At 38.9% G+C, this 21,417-nt stretch overlaps 1 protein-coding gene across 2 annotated transcripts in view; it reads left to right on the top strand.

The window, feature by feature from the left end:
- RNF2 (ring finger protein 2) overlaps positions 1 to 21,417 on the top strand; it is a 40,216-nt gene that overhangs the window by 13,806 nt on the left and 4,993 nt on the right. For both annotated transcript variants that reach the window (XM_043923365.1, XM_043923366.1), the window contains exons 2-5: positions 14,576 to 14,664; positions 17,304 to 17,464; positions 18,115 to 18,330; positions 20,525 to 20,797. In XM_043923365.1, coding sequence (XP_043779300.1) covers positions 14,578 to 14,664; positions 17,304 to 17,464; positions 18,115 to 18,330; positions 20,525 to 20,797 — 737 coding nt within the window. In that variant the 5' untranslated portion in view covers positions 14,576 to 14,577. The remainder of the gene's footprint in view (positions 1 to 14,575; positions 14,665 to 17,303; positions 17,465 to 18,114; positions 18,331 to 20,524; positions 20,798 to 21,417) is intronic.

The following is a 21,417-nucleotide window of genomic DNA, read 5'->3' on the forward strand; positions in this document are numbered from 1 at the left end:
AAAGAAGCCGAAGGCAAAAGGCAACAAACTGGGGGAAATATTTAACAGTCATGACAGGTAAAAGGTTGATTTCCTTAGCAGAAAAGATTCTTACAGATTACCTTTTAAAAAACTAATAGAAATGAATATGAATAAGTAATTGACAGGTCCCCCAAAATGGCCAATAAAGCTATGAAAATGTACTCAGTTTCAGTCATGGTTGAAGCTTGCAAATGAAAACAACAATGAAATATTATTTTCCACCTATCAAACTGGGCAGGCTTTTTAACAAAGTTGCTGATTCTTAATTGGTAGAAGGGTACAGTGGTCTAGCAATTTAGCAGTGTTTGTCTGAATAAAAAAAGTTACCTGCCGTTTGAGCCAGTAATTTTGCCTTTAGGAATTTGCCTAGGCAACTTCTTACTGTCAAATATAAAGTCAACAAAACATATATTTAATGAATGGTGAACCATATCTTCATGGGGGGCAGTTTCAGGAACTTGTACCGTTTGGAAATCCCAGAAGTTTCCTTGGATCGCTTAATACTAATCTTTAGGTAGAACAGTGGGCTCTCCACCCTGGCTGTGCCTAAAAACCTTCTGGTTGTCTTTCTACCATACCAAGAGCCCCATAGATGATAATTCATTTAATCTGAAATGGAACCTTGGTATCAGAATTGTGTTAAAGCTCTCTTTGGTTCCTGTATGCACCAAATTTGAGAACTACATCTCTAGATTAAGATTATTTTTCCTGTGAGTGCATCACTTTTCTTCTGGTAGAAGATAAGACTATTGGACAGGTTAACTGAAATTCATATTTTTTTCACTTTGTCCCACTCTCCCTTTGGCCTCCTCTTGATAATTTGGGTTCAGGTGGTATATTAGTTTCCTATTGCTGTGATGATAAGTTACCACAATATGGTGGCTCAAAAAATAACACAACTTTGTCATTTTACAGTTCTGACAGTCAGAAGTTCACAGTGGGTCTTGTGGAATCAAGGTGTTGGCAGGGCTCTGTTCCTTCTGGAGGCTCTAGGGGAGAACTCATATTCCTGTTCTTCTTTAGCTTCTAGAAGCTGCTACACCTGCAGCCCTTGGGCTCACAAATTCTTCCTCCGTTGTCAAGCCAGCAGTATAGCATCTTCAGATTTCTTCCTTTGGTTTATATCTCTGCCTCCATCACATTGCCGTCTCTTTTTTTAAGGACCCTTCGGATTCTTGTTTAGTTGCTCAGTTGTGTCTCACTTTTTTATGACCCCATGGACTGTAGCCCACCAGGCTCTTCTGTCCATGGGATTTCCCAGGCAAGAATACTGGAGTGGGTTGCCGTTTCCTTCTCCAGGGGATCTTCCTGACTTAGGGATCGAATCTGTGTCTCTTGCATTGGCAGGTGGACTCTTTACTGCTGAGTCCCCTGGGAAGCCCACCCCTGTGATTAGTTCAGTTCAGTTGCTGAGTCATGTCCGATTCTTTGTGACCCCATGGACTGCAGCATGCCAGGCTTCCCTGTCCATCACCAACTCCTGGAACTTACTCAGACTCCTGTCCATGGAGTCAGTGATGCCATCCAACCATCTGATCTGTCGTCCCCTTCTCCTGCCTTCAGTCTTTCCTAGCATCAGCATCTTTTCCAATGAATTGGCTGTTTGCATCAGGTGGCCAGAATATTGGAGCTTCAGCATCAGTCCTTCCAATGAATATTCAGGGTTGAATATTTAGAATTAACTCCTTGGTCTCCTTGCTGTTCATGGGACTCCCAGGTGTCTTCTCCAGCATTGCAGCTCGAAACATCTCAGATGGATACACAAAGTGACGGAATGAGAACAAGGCTGCTGCTCATATAACTGGTGTTGGCTGATAATAACCCTTAGTAGATGCATTCTGAAGTCTTGGGGAAAGACTGACTGGGGCAATTTGAAAGTATCTGTAGGGGCTGGGGGACTGAAGAAGTAATGTTGCTGCTGCTGCTAAGTCACTTCAGTCGTGTCCGACTCTGTGTGACCCCATAGACGGCAGCCCACCAGGCTCCCCCATCCCTGGGATTCTCCAGGCAAGAACACTGGAGTGGGTTGCCATTTCCTTCTCCAGCGCATGAAAGTGAAAAGTGAAAGTGAAGTCGCCCAGTCATGTCCAACTCTTAGTGACCCCATGGACTGCAGCCTACCAGGCTCCTCCGTCCATGGGGTTTTCCAGGCAAGAGTACTGGAGTGGGATGCCATTGCCCTCTCCGAGGAGTAATGTTAGAAGAGGTGAAATAGTAATGACAAGTATTGTATAAGAGGGCACAGATTACGCTAAATTATCTAGATCTGCATTTTAAATGCTTTAAAAATATCTTAAAGCATTTATTTTTCCTGTGACAATAACTTAATTTTATATAGAGACCAAAAAATGTTAAGTCTGTTACCAACAGTACTCAGAAACTTAATTAAGACTGGATAATGAAGGTTTGGTAAATCACCGTTGAAAGGTTCCTGCTGTATGTTCCATAGTGTGAAAAGATATAATCCAAATAGGAATTGATTATTTTTTCTTTATAAATAAAGCTGTTGGGTTACTGAAAGTAATTTAGCTTTCTATTCCAGATGTTGAATCCAAAAACAACTTTTCCAATAAAGAACACTTTCTTTGCATTTTTAGAAGCTTACAGAAATCAGTCTCTGTCTTACAGCTGTAGCTTTAGATTAAACTGCTGTGAGTGGTTTTTATGAGGTGATGCTTACTGCAGGCAGTGTTATGATGGCAGTTGGATTGCTTACTCAGAATTTATTATTGCTCCGTAGTTTGCCTAGTCTTGAATACATTTCTAAACTCTTTTAACACCTGTATCCTGTGAGCAAGCAGTGTTTTAATTAAGGAACAAATTGTTTGCTTGTTTGCATGTTGTATAATGAAATGCATGAGGAAAAGAAAATTGCTAAAGATTGGGAGAGTTAATTTTGATGTGACCTTTATTTACTTTATGTTCGAAGATAGCAATAACCATGGAAGAAAAAGATAAGTTTCTTAATATAGGGGGAAAAAAAGAGTTTCATAGTTTTGTTTCATAGTGGTAGGGATCTCAAGCAAATGAAGAAAGATGCTTTCTAGGAAAATGGGATAATCTAAGTACTTTAAAAGTGATTGTGTTTTCTGATATATGGCTCACAGTTTTTTAAAAAACCTTAACTCATATACAGAATAAAGACGTAAATGTTGGCTGTGAGGGGTTGATTATATAGTTAACTTTTACCTTTGGCAGTCTTGGTAGGCTAAAAAATGGACCCCTGTTCTCCGCCTCCCATCCCCCCCCAAAGATATCCACATCCAAACCCCTGAAATCTGTGATGTTACTTTTTTAGAGGGGAGGAGTCTTTGTAGATGTTGTTAAGTTAAAGATTTTGATACCAGGAGATTACCCTGGGTTGTCTGGGTGGGTTCTAAATGTTAATTACATGTGTCTTTCTAAGGGAGCGACAGAAAGAGTTTACATTTAGAAGAGGAGGCAGTATGACCACAGAGGCAAAGATTGAAATGATGTGGCCACAGGTCAAGAAACGCCAACAGTTACTCCAAGCTAGAAGAGGCAAGGAACAGAATGTTTCATAAAATCTCTGGAAGAGGCGCAGCCTGCCAACACCTTGATTTTGGCCCTGTGATACCAGTTTAGGATTTGTGGCCTCCAGGACTGAGAGAGAGAAATTTCTGTTGTTGTAAACCACCAAATATGTGATAATTTGTTACAGCAGTCACAGGAAACTAATACATCAATCATTCTTCAGCGTATAAATGGACTCCCTATACATATAAATATAAAGTATATGGAGTATAAATAACTCCATATACTTTAACTCTTCATCCTTTTGGGGGGGTGGGTATAGTTACAGCTCAAACTCCTTAGACTAGTTCTATTTCAGATACTCTGAAAAGACCAGGCGATTTATATGATTAAAGCAACTGATAAGCATTTTTAGGCACAGGACTCTGAGGTTTAGCTCAGAATATGTTATATTTGAAGCTCCTTTTGGGGAGAAGAGTTTTTATTCATTCTGGAATCTCCCTGGTGGCTGTTCTATAACTCCACTTTGGTAAGAATACACTTTAGACTCTTAAAATTTTACAACACAATGTCAGCCCCTTTGCCTGTGCATCTGCTATTTAATAGGAATTTTTCTTTCACCCAGACTACAGAAATGTGCACTTGAGACTCTTATTGAGAATGGAGTTAGGAGTTTTTATGACCCAGCTTGTGCCAGGGCATCTTTGAGACTTGAGACTGGTTTACTGGGAGTCTGCCCAAGCTTAAGGATTGTGTAGGTTCTCTACACTTTAGCCCTATATCATTAATGATCAGACAGCAGTGTACCTGGCCTGTAGTATCTTCACCTTCTCAAAGGTTATATATGTGTTTGGGGAAAGAGAAGGATAATTTAGGAAACATGGATTTGAATGTCTGTATATGTTATTCAAAGCTGTGGTTTAAGATGCTGTTTTTTTAATGCCATCTAGTGCCCCCTTTTATAAAAAAATCCACAAGTTTCTAGTGGGATTTGAGCCAAAAATGTTTCTAATAACTCCCTTTTTTCCGTTAAGCTTCCAGAAACTACTCTTAGTATCCATCTACATACAGGTTACTGGCAATAGACAACGACACATCTGCCCTTTTCGGTAACTTTTGTTTGTTATAGAAAAGGCCTTAAATTCTTGAGAGCAAATAAGCCTGTCAGTTTGATTAAAATAATTTTTTTTTAAATCACACAAGGCATACGCTGAAGCATTCTTATATTCCTTTGTTGTTGTTGTTCAGTTGCTAAGTTGTGTCCGACTCTTTGTGACCCTGTGGACTGCAGAACGCCAGGCTCCCCTGTCCTTCACTGTCTTCCGGAGTTTGCTCAAAATTCATGTCCATTGAATCAGTGATGCTATCTAATCATCTCATCCTCTGCCATCACCTTCTTGTTTGCCTTCTAGCTTTCCCAGCATCCAGGTCTTTTCCAATAAGATAGCTCTTTGCATCAGGTGGCCAAAGTATTGGAGCTTCAGCATCAGTCCTTCCAATGAATATTCAAGGTTGATTGATTTCTTTTGGGATTGACTGGTTTGATCTCCTCGCAGTCCGAAGGGACTCAGTAGTCTTCTCTGGCACCACAGTTCAAAAGCATCAGTTCTTTGGTGCTCAGCCTTTTTTATGGCCCAGCTCTCATATTTGTACCTGACTACTAGAAAAACCATAGCTTTGACTCTGTGTACCTTTGTCAGCAAAGTGACATCTCTGCTTCTTAATACACTGTCTAGGTTAGTCATAGCTTTCCTTCCAAGGAGCGTCTTTTAATTTCGTGGCTGCAGTCACCATCCACAGTGATTTTGGAGCCCAAGAAAATAAAATCTATCACTGCTTCTGCTTTTTCCCTTTCTATTTGCCATGACGTGATGGGAATGAGAACCCCATGAAAATGTCTTTTCGAAAATAATAAAATTATTATTTTTAAAAGGGAGTTATGTAAAATTTTTGATTTTTTAATGTTAGTGTCTAAATCATTTTTTACCCTTGTACTTCACCTATTGGGAGCCTAAGAAATAATAGTTCCTATTTATTGAAACAAAGAAAATTATATCTTTTCAGTTTTATGGCTTATCATTTATAAAATGCCACACATTTTATATGACCATCTCATTCAGCTTTACCAATGACCCTGAAAAGATTTGTCACTTTGCAGATTAAAAGATAAAGCCCTGAGTGTTTGCGCATGGATCCATAGCCAGTAACTGCCAGCGTTAGGATGGAAACTCAAACTGATCCAGTTCCAAAGAACACTGTGCTTTCTAGGTGTCTCATTTATTTTACTATAACAAGGATATCCCTAAAATATGAAGTTCGCTGACTTTATGCTTGAGGAATTTTTGGTTTAGTGGATTTGTCTTTCCTTCTAGGGAAGCCAGAGAATGATCTTGGGAGCAAATATATAGCCTCGTCAAGGAATTTGAGGGTTTTGGAGGTCTCAGAGTTGAATGGAACCTGCATTAGTATTGTCCTCCATTTTTTTCATATGAAACCTGCTCTTTGCCACATTTAACGTCTATAGGGGCTTCCCAGGTGGCTTAGTGGTAAAGAATCCACCTGCATTGCAGGGGATGCAGGGACTGTGGGTAGAGTCCCTGGGTCAGGAAGATCCTCTGAGGGAGAAAAATGGCAACCCACTCCAGTACTTCTCGCCTAGGAAATCCCATGCACAGCGAACCTGGCAGGCTACAGTCCATGGGCCATGAAAGAGTCGGAAATGACTCAGCGACTGAACAACAGTAACAGTGTCTATATGGTTTTTTAATACTCCCCTCAACCAATTTGAGGGTTATAGATTGGGGTGGAATAAAAAGACACTTTGGGGAGCCTTTATATTACTTTGTTTGCCAGGAACTACTAAGTGAATATTTATGTGCAGCCATGTTATGTGTGTTTGTGTGTATTTAGTTGCTCAAGTCATGTCTGACTTTTTGCAACCCCATGGACTGTAGCCTGCCAGGCTCCTCTGTCCATGGGATTTCCCAGGCAAGAATATTGGAGTGGCTTGCTGTTTCCTCCTCCAGGGGATCTTCCTGACCCAGGGATCGAACCCGCATCTCCTGCATTGCAGGTGGATTCTTTACTATGGAGCTACCAGGGAAACCCAACGATGTTATAATTAGCGTCTCAATTCCCTAGATGAATCTCTGAAAGATGAATCCATAATGTAATTGAATTAGTACACAAGTACACATTTTCCAGTAATACAGACACATAACTTAAGTATAATATATTTTTAATGGAAAAAACTTAAAGTAATTTTAATTTCTAAGTTGGGGATTAATGTACTTTTGTCCTGAAGATTAATTTTTGTATTCATTAAAAAAAATTGTCACTTTTCCTAAAGCGTGAATTGCAGGACATGTTTTAGCAACCAAATTCTTTGTGTTAGAATGATAAAAATTTAATAGCCAGATTGTTCCATCCCCGAAACCATGCCACTGCACACTTCCAGTGATTTGAGAATTCCTGTTTCTGTACACCCTTTCTAACAGTATTATCAGTCATCTTAATTTTTGTCAGCATCACAGCCAAAAAATAGAGCATATATAGATAACATTGTCTTGATTTGCAGTTTAGTGATTCGTAGTGAAGTTAAGCATGATTTAATTTTGCTGGCCACTAGTAATTATCGTTAATTACCCATTCATCATTTTGCCTATGTTGAGTTGTCTTTTAAATTGACTTAGGGCAGGATCTGTTATGTATTATGGATTTTGACCTTTGTTGCAAATATTTTCTCTTTGTCAGTTGGCTTATCTTTTGAATTTTCTTATGTCTGTCTTTTCTGGTCTGCTAATTCTAGTATCCCTGCCATGTCTGGTTCTGATGTTTTGTTTCTCAGATTATGTTTTTGTCATTTGGTATGCCTTGTAATTTTTTCTATTGCCAACATGTACTGGGTAAAAGCAACTGTTGCACAAAGGCTTTTAGTAGTGTGGTGGTGAGGTGTTGGGGAAAAGTGACATTTCTGTACTCTTATAATTGGTCTCAGAATGTATTCCTCTGGACTGTGAACTTCACTAGTGGCTGTTAGTTTTTTTTTTTTGTTTGTTTTTTTTAACCCCTTTTAGGTGGGACAGGATGACTAGAATGGACTGGAGTTGGTTATTTCCCTTCCCCATGTCACTTAGGTTCTGATAATATCCCAACAGGTTAGGTTCTGGTTACCTAGTTTTTTCTGAGGGCAGGCTTTGTTAAGAAATAGAGTGCTCTGGCATATTTTAAAATGGTTTTCTTTCCCTCTCTGCTGGAAGCATGAAGGGATTTTTCTCTGATAATTGCTGTGGGAATCTGTTTGGGGTTCTGGAGGTAAATGTGACAGTATTTTGTGGGCTCCCCTCCCTGTGACTGGGTCCTCCTGGAGTTTTAACTCTCATACTTGTCCACGCTCAGCATACTCCAAGACTTTTTCAAGTACAGTTTCCTACCTGACACTGGTTCCTCCTACAATTGAGGTGTTGAGATTCCCAATATTCTGTCTCTCCAGTTTTGGGACAGTCGGTATCCTTCTGTCCTCCCCTCACTTATGGATCCTGGAAGAGTAGTTGATTTTTCAGTCTGTTCACCTTTACATGCAGAACTAGAAATGAAAGTCTTAACCTTTTTTCTTATTTTTTTTTTGAAAAGAGAAAGATAAGCTAGTAAACCTCTTTCTGTAGAATGCATAGCAGTTTCCTTTTTTTCCCCCTTTTCTACCCTTTTCTTTATGGGTAGTCACTTGATGCAAAAAGGCATTTAGTAGTGGCCTCTGAGAAAAACTACTTTTAGTAGTAGTGTTGAGAAAAACTCAACATGCAAAAAAACTAAGATCACGGCATCTGGTCCCATCAGTTCATGGCAAATAGATGGGGAAACAATGGAAACAGTGACAGACTTTATTTGCTTGGGTGCCAAAATCGCTGCAGATGGTGGCTGCAGCCATGAAATTAAAGACGCTTGCTCCTTGGAAGAAAAGCTATGACCAACCTAGACAGCATATTAAAAAGCAGAGATGTTACTGACAAAGGTCCATCTAGTCAAAGCAATGGTTTTTCCAGTAGTTGTGTATGGATGTGAGAGTTGGACTGTACAGAAAGCTGAGCACTAAAGAATTGATGCTTTTGAACTTTGGTGTTGGAGAAGACTCTTGAGAGGCCCTTGGACTACAAGGAGATCCAACCAGTCCATCCTAAAGGAAATCAGTCCTATATATTAATTGGAAGGACTGATGCTGAAGTTGAAACTCCCAATACTTGGGCCACCTGATGTGAAGAACTGACTCATTTGAAAGATCCCGATGCTGGGAAAGATTGAAGGCAGGAGGAGAAGGGGACGACAGAGAAATAGATGGTTGGATGGCATCACCGACCTGATGGATGTGAGTTTGAGCAAGCTCCAGGACTTGGTGAAGGACAGGGAAGCCTGGTGTGCTTCAGTCCATGGGGTCACAAAGAGTTGGACATGACTGAGCGACTGAACTGAACTGAATCACTTGTTGAGTGGTGATGGTCAGTTGTTCAGTCGCTGAAGTCATGTCCAGCTCTTTGCGACCCCGTGGACTGCAGCACACCAGGTTCCCTGTCCTCCATCTGCCAGAGTTTGCTCAGATTCATGTGCGTGGAGCTGGTGATGCCATCCAGTTACCTTGAGGTGGTTGTATTGAAAAAGCTTTTGAAACCGCATTGAGGGTCCACAGAAGGACTTTGTGATCTGCCATATGTGACAGTGTGGAAAGTCAGCATGAAAGCCAGGTATTTATGGTCCTTCCAAGAACATTTTGAATATACTATTGATATTTTCCCTTTGGTTATTGAAGCTATGAACTCTCAGCATATAACTGTGACCAGATCTTTTCTCAGGATTTGTTTTGTCTCTGTCACTGCTCCTAAAATTACTTCGTCTGAACTGTAATGCTAATAATTGCTTCACAACTTGGTGTGTCTGCTTTGTGCAAGAAACATTTCTGTTTTGTTGGGTATCCCTTTTCTTATTCAGAAGTGTCATTTGGGTGGGGTTGGCCCATGGGTAGACTTAGATCTTCTATTTTGTGGCAGGGATCTTCAGGCAGTAGTCAGCTCCTATTGACTGCAAAGAATCTACTTTGTCCGACACCTCATTTCCCTCCTTCACTGGCTTCAGCTGTACTTCCCAGCCTTTCAGATTGTAGTTATTATCTAGGCCATGCATTCTTACTCCTTTTCTCTTTCTTTGATCTATGTATATGTCAGTAGTATGAATATCTAGACGACTCCCAAATACGAGTCATCAAAGTCACAATTCACTCTCACCTGAAAAACAGAAGCTAAATGTGTTTCATGTTCCTGACTTGGGCAAGAATTAGCTGCAGACAGAAATGCAGCTTGTCACTAAATCAAAGAAGGGGAAAGTTTGTATATGATTTGGGGGAAGGGTAGAATTGAGGTTAAATTTAAGTGAAAAATTATATATTGACTTAAAAGCAAAGAGGAACTAGTCCTGGGGAGCTTATCTGTTGGTAACTGCCAGAAGTGGAAATCTGAGCTTCCTGAGTACATGTAGTTCGTGTGCTTTAGGCCAAAGTAGAATTTATAGCTCCCTCTGTGTATGTGGATTGTCACATATACAGAAAATGGAAGTTTTCATCTCAGATCCCCTTTTGACCCTCCTTGGACAGATCACAGGAGATGTTACTAAATATTGTTGATATCTTCACTGCTGACATGTTCTTAAAAATTGAGACACACCCTCTGTGTTCTCGTAGACTTCTAACTTTACTGAGGCTTTCAGTGGCGAAGTCAAAGATCTCTCTTGGTAAATGTCACACTGCACTTGAAAATATGTGGGTTATTTTCAAATATCTTTCGATACTGATTTCTAACATAATTCCACAATGATAAGAGAACAGATTCTATTTCAGTATCTTTAGACCATTAAATTTTTGCACTTTGTTTTATGTTAGTGGATATCTTCTAATGTCTCCTGGTTTATTGTCTGGGAACTTGAATAGAACTTGTATCCCACTGTTGTGTGAAAACTGTAGAAATCTTAATTATGTTGAATTGGTTCTCATAGTGATTTTCAGGTCTACTATTATCCTTCTACTTCTCGATATATTCATTCTGTTAATTTTGAGAGTTTGATATTGAAACTCCAACTAAAAAATCTAAATCTACTTAAAAAATAATTTAATATATAGTGGAACTATATTTAACCTTGTTCTGGATTTTCCAAATCTCCTGTAATTGTGTTATCATACTTTCATAATTTAAAAAGAAAAAAGAAAAAAAACGAGGTAGTGGTTTTGGTAGTCAGCAAGATTGTATCCTTTTCTTTTTCTTTCTTTCTTTTTTTTTTTTGTAACACCTGCTGTGTTATCTGATGGCATTCATGCGGTAGCATTTAAGACTAGGTACCAGGGAACTTATGATTGATTGTAATACAGATTCAAACAGAAAGACTGGAAAATTTTCAGAGGTCATATTGGTCCTGGTTTTCCAAATGATACTGCGATGTTTTGGAACTGTGGCTAGCTTGTGGTTTACTTCCTAAATCTTAGTTGCCACAGGTATACAAATATCCAAATCAGATAAAATTTGGCTATTTTCAGTGGAACTGATATCTCTAGAAACAAGGCTTTAGGAGAATATTTTATTTGACAGTTTCTATTAGTTTGCTGGCGGAGCGTTTTACAGACAGATGAAAGGAGTGTTCTGTTTATAGTTGACCCCAGGGTAACAGTGTTGGGACATGGGTTAGGATTTAGAGTTCTGAGAAATTCCTCCTGTCTTAGTAGTTTTAGTTCTCTGATGGATGCATTTTGTTATTATAGAGTTTATGGTAGAAAAGTGGCACGTGTGTTTACAGGGAAGCTGTATTTAAAGGTAGTTTACTTTGAGTTGAGTGAATTCCAGAGTCATCTTCAGAGCTGCATCCTTGGTAGGTTTGAGGCCATTGTTCTTTACATACACACATCCCACCCGACCCCACCCCACATATACCCTTTATTTGCTAATATGGAGCAGTGCCTCTTCCACTTATTTTTTCTGATTGCTGTATCTATCAGTATCTTTACAAATAGGTCCTTGAAACTTAAGAGGCTAAAGGATCTTTGTTTTTTTTTTTTATCTGAAGTATCATATGTTTGTTTTAGTTTGTACTTTGTCAGTTTTCTAAAGGTCTCACATTTTCAACTGCTGTGTTGGAAATTATCCAAAGTTGCAAATTTCCGTTCCTTTTTTTTTTTTTTTTCAATCCTGTATTTTAGATGTCAGCCTGTTAAGAAAAAGAAGGGCAGGTTCCTTTTACATTGTCTGCTGGGCCTGTCCCACAATACAGGTTGTACACTTTGATGCCCGTTTCTTATGTTTCCTATTTATTGTTCCATTCCTTGCTCACAACCTTGAATTTTAGTCTGACTTGAAAGGCATCAGAAAAGGCTTGTGTATCACTCATGTTTTCTTGCTTTTTCTAGTCCCTTGCATTCCCTAGTCTCCAGTGGAATGTTTTGTACTTTCTTTTTTTCTGTTTTTCCAGCCAGTTTTCAACACTTTATTCATTCGAGAGGCTACAAGTAAATGGAGTCATTAATATAAGCCTGGGATTCCTGGACACAGTGTCTTAACAGAATGAAATCCAATTGCAGCCCTTAGTCTCTCTGCCTTATAGTTTTGGAAAGTTTTTTATTATGACTGTTAACCCTAGACTGTACCTTCCTTTAGTTTCCATTGGTTTATCTACCATTGTAGCAGTCTTAAGTGGGTATGGGTCATTGGTTCTTTTCCTGGGAAAGACCTTGAGGAAAAGGTAGTTCATTTGGAATTTCAGGGGAGACAGTAAAGGGGAACAGAGAATATAAAAGGTGGTGATGCCAAAACATAATGTTGGGTGTATAAGGAGGGCAGGTTTCAGATAATCTGCTTTTTTTCTTTGCTAGAGTCTTTAAAGACATGCTGCTTTGAAGTCCAAGTTTAATTTTAAGGCTTCAGCATACCAGTCAGAAAGACTGGCCATCGTGTATTTGGTACTTTTTCTCCTCTTCTCTAGAGCTTGTTTTGGTTGCGTTGATGACATGCTGCATACAGTAGGATCAAGCAGTGCTCATAAAGTGGTGGCTTCTTGTTGTTTAGTTGCTAAGTTGTGTCCCACTCTTGTGCGACCCCGTGGACTGTAGCCCACCAGGCCTCTCTATCCATGGGACTTCCCAGGCAAGAATACCGGAGTGGGCCGCTGTTTTTCTCCAGAGGATCTTCCCAACTCAGGGAACAAACCTGTGTCTCTTGCGTTGACAAGCGGATTCTTTACCACTGAGCCGCCTGGGAAGCCCATAAAGTGGTGGCTAGAAACCATGATTTAGTCCCTAAAGTACAGAAATGTTAACCTTAGTCCCTGAGTACAGAAATGAAGAACGGCCTCCTCCATTAAACAAAGTGATGTCTCTTTTAGATATCTCCTTGTGAACGTTTTTAGAGAGACTTATGGCAAAGTTTGTTGCTCCAGAGAGCAGACACTGGTCTCTTGGGTCTCTTGTATCCGTTGGCTGCTAAAGTTTAACTACATAGCAGTTAGTAGAGCCTGTGCCATCATTTGATCCTCTGAAGATTGAATGATACAGAAAAGAGTATTTCATCAAGGAGAAGTTTCTTTCACAAAATTCTTTCAATTTATGATTCTCAGAGAATGGAGTTAAAGCATTCAGGGAGATACTCAAAGAACCACAGGATACTAATCATAGAATTAACAAACTCAGCTAGTCTAGTGCCTGTGCAGCTCGGCTATAATAGCTGAGAAAAGTTGCTCAGATTCCAGATTACTGTAGGGGACACTGATCAGGGATCATACAGGGCTGAATGACAATTTTAGTTCAAGGACAAAAGGCTTAAGGAATGTTTGCTTGTTTGGGAGTCCACTAGTTCCAATAAGCAAAATGAACAAGTCTTTAGGGTAGACTCAGTGGACAGCCTCAAAATTATAAACAAAATGCATGATTCACTCAAATTTGAAAAATTTGAACATTTCACATTTTTACTTGGACAAAGGCAAAACTTCATGTGGAAATGTAGCTTTCTGTCCACGAGACAATGTGAATTGAATTTTAGAGGGGACTAGAATTTAGGTTAAAGTTCAGTGAAGTGCTTTTACTTATAAAAGCAAAGTTGAGTTAATTGCTCATTAGGTGGAGTCGAGCAGATATTTTTAAATGGTATCTGGTAAAAGTGGGAAATTCAGCATCCTGGATACAGATAGATCATGTCCTTCGTTGTTTATGTGCCAGTGTAGAGAATATATGACGTACTGTGATGATGCAAATTGTGTCTTTAGGCAAGTGTGATATTTTTCCTTCTCACTGTCTACTGGACCACTTTCCCTCCCTTAGTGCTCCGTTAAATAACTAGAACTCAAGGAGACCTTGAGATTGTATCAGATGGTGAGCAGTAGGAGGAACTAGGACATTCAGCCAGAAGTAAAGAAAAATCAGGTGGGATATGATAACAGTGTCCAAATATTTGCAAGACTGTTGTGTAGCAAAATGGTTCGACTTAATCAGCTTGCCTCCAGAGGGCAAGCTGTAGCGGGGATGGGTAGCAGTTTTGGACTCACCATTAGGAGGAGCTTTCTGAATTAGAAGCTGACTTTAGTAGATGGGAGTCTCCGTGAGTGGAGCTGTGAAAGTAGAGGCAGGATGACCGGTGGCTTAAAGTGCTCAGAAGGTGGATTCTGTGTCTCTGGGAAAAATTGAACCTGGTGACCATGCTGAGAAGTCTGACATTTTCCTGACTTAGTTCTGAGTTCCATGACCACTAGTTTCAGAAAGACACGTGTTATTTTGGGTGAAGAGGATTTTCTATACGTTAGTAATAGTGAAGCATTCTCTGTATGTGGACTGTTAGGTGTTCAGAGATCAGTGATAGCCTCTTGCTGTCAAGTAGCTTGTATTTATAAATGGAAATATTCTCGATCTTTTCTTCATTTCCATTCTTGAACTAGTGTGTACTTTTTTTAAATTATAATTCTCAGGATTTACAGTGTCTAAAAATTAGTTTTGAGATTTACTTCCCTTTCAGATACTAAAGTGTTTTTCTCTCGTCTTTATTCCTAGCAATGTCTCAGGCTGTGCAGACAAATGGAACTCAACCATTAAGCAAAACATGGGAACTCAGTTTATATGAACTACAACGAACACCTCAGGTAATGTAGACCAAGATAATTTAGGGAAAGTATGAGACATATGTAAATTGGAATATATTTTTAGAAAATGAAAATTTGAAAGAACATAACTGTAATAATACATTTATATACAAAATAGTCCTAATTTTTGGGTATGTTGGTTGACCATTCATTGAAGAGATAATTTGAGGTCCTAAACTAGGGACTAGTGTAAAGTGGTGAATAAAACAGATGTGGGATCATCTCAGGGAGTTTAGGCATCAAGCAGGTAAATTACACATATGAGAAGTTGTATATAGGAAAGTTGCTCGATGCTGTAGTAATAACAGGGTAACTAGGGAAGACTATTTTGAGAAGGTGAAGATGGGAAAGACTGGGAGAGGAACAAGGTTGAAGGAGATAAACATCCTTAAAACTGAAGTCTGAAAGTTTGAAATGCCTGTAAGACAAGCAGAAATGCTACCTAGGTGTTTGGGCTAAATATAAAGTTTTACGACATGTCTGTGCATTTTGACCACAGGAATGCCAGATTGCCTAGAGAGAGATGAGCAGAAGGCTCAGAACTTCATCCAGAGGAGCTTCAGCATTTAGAAATTAAGTAATGGGAAAGGAGACTGAGAAGGAACAGCCAGAGAAATGGGAGGAAAAATGGGAGATGAGGAGAGGAGATAAAAAAAGAGGACAGAGTGTTTCAAGGAGGATGCAGCTACTGTGTTCACTACTACTGAGAGGATGAGTAAGATGAGGATTACAAAGTGAACACTCGAGTTGACAGTATATAGTTGGTAACCCTTGAGAAGAATAGATTCACTTGAGTAGGCTGTGCTGTGTTAAAGAGGGAGGAGGGGAGGTGAAGATGAATAGGTAATGTTTTAGAAAAGTTTGGCTGTGCAGAGGAGCCGAAATGAGTGAAAACTTGAGGGGAGCGTAGAATAAGGAAGTTTTGAATTTCGTTAATGAGAAGTGGAGCTACTCTCAGCCCAGCTCCCTCTGCACACAGCTCTAAGGTTCACGTTTCCCTGCCACAACCCTGTTAATCCAGGTTGATGTAGTGAGGAGGGAGAGATTGCTGAAGTCTGAGAGCAGACAGAATAACTGAAAGGGGAGTATGCTTGAGAAGGTTGCGTACATTTGATAGGAAGTGGTGTACTTTCTCCTTGTGATAAGAACGAGGAAGATGCTTTATAAAGATCAGGTAGAGAGAAAATGAGAGCTCCCTTTTAATGAATTTGAGGTAAGGTAATCTGTTTAACATTTACATGATAGTAGGTCTGCAGATAGAAGAAAAGGTGTGAAAAACAGTGTAGTGAAAAGAAAAGTGAGTTTTTACTGATACCAGTCTGGTTATGTGATTCCTCCCCTTTTCCCCTCTGCAGTGCTACACAGATAAGGTGCAGACATGCAAACCTGGATGGATGGTTTATCCAGGCTTGGGATTTTGCTAGGCAAGTTTTCAAGAGGCCAAGGGGGACAGGCTTGATTACTAGCTGGGTCATCATCATACCCTGTGTGATTCATAAAATGGAGGTTATAATTCCTAAGTCAAAAGTTTGTGTACATATTAAACTAAGTAAAATACAGAAAGTGCTTTATATAGAAAGGTTGAAATATGAGAGAGACTTGATAAGGGACAAGTATCTACAGTTTCATTGTCTTTTCTTGTGGAGTCATCAATCTTTGACCCTAGAGAAAACACAAACGTGATGGAGAGCCAGTGGAAATAGGAAGTGTCAGTAACCCAGTTGGAAGCCCTTATTTCTACCTGCATCTTCCTTTTCAGTGGCCACTAACTAGACCTCTTTCCTCAATCCATAGGAGCCTGTATCCGTGCCTTCGTTCTCAGTACTGCCTTGTGGGAAGGGTCAGTAGTGGTAGTGATGGAGAAAGTAGGAGTCACTAATCTGTGCCTTTGGAAGATGTGGCCTGAATTCTACATTGGAACTCCAAATGCGTTTCTCACTGACAACAATTTTAGTCATGACAATTAGAGATACTAATACTTTTTACTTGAGACAGATGTGCTATAGTTTAAATCAGTTTGTAGGTTAGCCTGAGAACCTGACCACTTGGTAGAAAACTGCTCTGTGGATCAAGATTTTTTAAGGTTCAAAAAGTGATTTTAAAACAAAATCCTGTTAAACTGTGCATACAGAATATTTAAATTCACATTTTAAAATCTTTTAATGGATGGCATGAAATATATAGTTTATTATCAAAATGTTGCACTTTTGCAGATGGAAGAACTTTTAGGGTTCCTGTAGCCTTAACTTCCTCATTTTGCAGGTAAGAAGACAGTGTTAAAAGTTTTAGAGTTGCAGAGCTAGTTGTTGAACTAGAACCTAAGCCATCTGACTCCATATTCAGTGCTGTTTTAAAATTATACCAGACTAATTTACCATTAGTTGTCTTTTAAATATATGATATGCTATCTTTACAATTATGATAACAGATTTATATAATACTTTGGTGCTGGGGCTTAGGGAAGTTGAAGGAGATTACAGATAAAACAAGATTGGTTGTGAATTGACAGTGATGGCGACTGGATGATGGCTACACAGGTGTTCATTTTTGTCTCTTCTGTATTCTTGTAGATTTGAACTTGTCCATAACTTAAAAAAAAAAATTAGGTAGCGTGTAATTTTAAAGTGATGTCTTTACAGGAGGCAATAACAGATGGCTTAGAAATTGTGGTTTCACCTCGAAGCCTACACAGTGAATTAATGTGCCCAATTTGTTTGGATATGTTGAAGAACACCATGACTACAAAAGAGTGCTTACATCGTTTTTGTGCAGACTGCATTATCACAGCCCTCAGAAGTGGGTATGTTAAAATGAATGATACCTAGGTATTTAAATTATGTGAGGACAGTATTCTAGTGCTCTGTGGGTTTTAAGAAATACATATTCATTTGAGAATTGGAAATTTATCTAAAGTCTAGGTTGTAATTGTTGGAGAATCTTTGTTTTGAAACAGTTGGTTTTATATAATTTTAGAAGCTTTTCAAAATGAGTTTTTATTTTGAGGAAACTACAAAGCTTGAAACCATGGTTTTTCCACTTCTTACGTATGTAAAATAATATGATGATGAAAGCTATTTTAATAAAATAATTGATAACATGAATATATATTAGTGGATAGTTTTTCCTTGTATGGCATGGATATCAGAAAGGGGAACTTAAAATTAGGAAAGATTAGATTTTCATTTCTAAAATGGTTATATATAAATTATCATAGGGAAGTATTTAGATTTTTCTCTATTGGCAAGTAGTAGAGAGTATCTCAGGTTTCAGAGATCGTGCTTATAGCCACTAGAAAGATATTCATGAAAAGTCAGGTTAATCAGTTTAAATTTCTGTGACTTAGTAAAGGTATTGGGAAAAGGATGATAATAATCTGGAAGCTGACTATTTTTGTCTTCAGCCCAAAGATACTGGCGTAACTTACATTTTCTTTTCCCTCTCTTTATTTAGCAATAAAGAATGCCCTACCTGTCGGAAAAAGCTAGTTTCCAAAAGATCACTGAGACCAGACCCAAACTTTGATGCACTCATCAGCAAAATTTATCCAAGTCGTGATGAGTATGAAGCTCATCAAGAAAGAGTATTAGCCAGGATCAACAAGCACAATAATCAGCAAGCACTCAGTCACAGCATTGAGGAAGGACTGAAGATACAGGCTATGAACAGGTACGTGGGCAAGAAGGCCAGATGGGGTGGCCATTTTTCTGAATATTTTATTACATACTGAATTTACTTAACACCTTCCATTTTGAAAGAGATAAAATGCAGTAACCAACAGTAGTTCTGTGTAATTAGTTTTTCATGCAGGTATAATATATGTCTCCTGGGATAATAGGGGATTCCTTCTAAAGTGATAGAATCTTCAAAACAAAACCAAACCTCACCTCTCATATACCCACTTCTCTCTCCACTCACCACTGTACTTCTCTTCTTCTCTTCTTAAGAGTTGTCTGTGCTCACCAGCTCCAGTTTCTTCCCATTTTGAACACCCCCAGTCAGGCTTTACCCCCACCCCTCATATCACCCTTGTCAAAGTTACCATTGACCTCCATGTGGAAAAATCTAGTCGCTGATTCTGAGATCTCGTCTTACTTAATATTTTACACAGTTAATTTCTCTTTGATTGGTTTTCTTTCCCTGGCTTTCAAGAGATCATATTCTCCTGGTTCCCTTTGTATGTCGTTAGCTGTTTCTCTTCTGCAAACTTAACATGTTCAGTACTAAATTGTCAGTTTTTGCCTCCTACTTCTCGTCTTTCTTGCTATTTCAGTTGATGGAAATATCATCATCACACTTGCTTTAGCCAAAAATTTTGGAGTTACTGTTAATCTCTCTCTTTTTTTCCCAGTCTGTATACCAGTCTGTGAGTAAATATATTTTTAGCTTTTCCAATAATATATCCAAGTTGGTATAAGCAGCGACTGTCTTTCGTTTGAAGTATTGAAGTAGCCTCCTGATTGGTCTTTCTACTTTCCATGCTTACCACCACACCATCTGTTCTCAGCACAACAGCCAGAATGATAAGGTGAAAGTCAGGTCCAAGTTCTCCTTTGCTTTGAGACCTCTAATAGCTTCTCTTCACATTCAAGCTAAAAGACCTTAATGGTAGCTTCCAAAGCCCTGTATAATCTGAGCACTTTCCTCACCTCCATTCTTTTTTCTGCTCTGACATCTCCTTATATGTTTAGGCCTCAGGGAGAGTCAGGACTTTCCAAAGCCACATCCCAGTCTAGTGGTTTTCACCTTGGCTGAACATCAGAATCACTTGGGAAGTTTTTGAATCCTAGAGCCTCAAAGTTATCACTCCAGGCTAAGTAAATAAAAATCTTTGATCGGGGAACAGGCATTCATATTTAAAGGTTCTAGAAGTGATTCTGAAATGCAGACTTTCAGTCTTCTACCCGGAGAAAGAATCCCCTTTGTGAAATCCTTTATAGATAGACTTTTGATTTTGCTTGAACATTTCTAGTGGTGAGAGTATGTGATAGAAGCTTCGTTCAGTTGCTAGCAATATTAAAGCTTCTTCGGTGTTTTTCAGACTTCAGCAAGATTGTTTCTGCCTTGACACCTTTATACTTACTGTTCTGTCTTTCAGGAACCTCTTCTAGATAATCTGCATGGCACACACTGTTTCTTCAGCTGTCTGCCAAGTTCCCATCTTCCACCCCAATTATAAAATGATGGTATTAACTGCCTTGACGGTTGTTTTAATGAATAAATAAGATGTGTACACAAAGCACCTTGCCCAGTTAACCGGTTTGTAGTATTTGAGCTTGTTAGAGAGATGCTTCTGTATTCATGCTCTATATTTATATATCTCATCTTTTGCATTGAAATAATTTTGCATTGTATTAGCCGGCTTTGGGTGAGGTCAGCAGGCAGAGAGTGCTTAACATATCTGAATTATACCTTTCTTTCAATTTAAAATCTCATAAGAAAAGTATCCAAATGTAAATAAGTATTTGCCAGTAGTCCCTATAATCAAAAAAGAAAAATTTTCAATGAATGTAAGTATTTGTTAAATTTGTTCACATGTTTGCCTGTGTGTGTTTCCCTAAACTTGCCAGGGACATGTGGGAAATAGATGGCCGTTATTCAACTTGGAGCAAATTCAGTTACTAAGATGTTTTTAGAATTTAGGTCTTTTTTTTTTTGGTCCACACAAGTGGCTTCAAGATCTCAATTCCCCGACCAAGGATTGAACCCACGCCACAGCAATAAAAGTCTGGAACCCTAACCTCTAGGCTACCAGGGAACTTAGAATTTAATAACTTCAATAAATGTACTTCAAACTTGATGCATTTAGAGTCTACATGTAAATTCCATGCAACCTGTTTTGTGTTATTTTCCTCTTAACTAGATTACAGCGAGGTAAGAAACAACAGATTGAAAACGGTAGCGGAGCAGAAGACAATGGAGACAGTTCTCACTGCAGTAACGCATCCACGCACAGCAATCAGGAAGCAGGACCTAGTAACAAACGGACCAAAACATCTGATGATTCCGGGCTTGAGCTTGATAATAATAATGCAACAGTGGCAATTGACCCAGTAATGGATGGCGCTAGTGAAATTGAATTAGTATTCAGGCCTCATCCCACACTTATGGAAAAAGATGATAGTGCACAGACAAGGTAAATGTGGGTTAGTTTCAGATTATCTGAATTTAGAATGTTTCCTTTGGAATTAAAAAGCAATTTCAGGGAAGAACTAAGGGTGATACTTGTCATCCCATTGTTTGCCAGAGTCAGTTGGATATTTTAGCTGCCTGCATTGTTGTTTTCTTTATTCCTGATTGTGCTTGCCATCTGCAGTTGCATATCTGAAAGGAATGACCCTCCTCGGTAGAGGAGGAGAAAGGTCATTTAAATTTCTTAATAATGCTCTAAAATTTTCTGCTGGCCAGGATGTCTGCTTTATCATATCTCTCCAGAGAGCACACTACCTGCCATTAAGCGCAGATACACATCAGGTTGAGTGAGTGAGTGAATGATATACCATGCTTTAAAAAAACCCTGAAAATTAGCACTTAATGCGCATTCTGAAAAACCTAAAATTAATTAATTCTTAGACAAGAAGAAATTTGCTTATATGCTTAGTAGTATTCTTGCTGCTGTAGATTCAGAACTGATCGTTGGGGTTGAGTGGTATGTTCTTTCTTTCCTCTCAGTGCAGTATGTATTTCTATTTGATTTTTGTTATTTTATGTCATATATTATGGATGGTAAGGTAGGTAGCGCTTTCATGGCCTGGT

Source organism: Cervus elaphus, chromosome 14 (genome assembly GCF_910594005.1).
Source record: "Cervus elaphus chromosome 14, mCerEla1.1, whole genome shotgun sequence".
Lineage (NCBI taxonomy): Eukaryota > Metazoa > Chordata > Mammalia > Artiodactyla > Cervidae > Cervus > Cervus elaphus.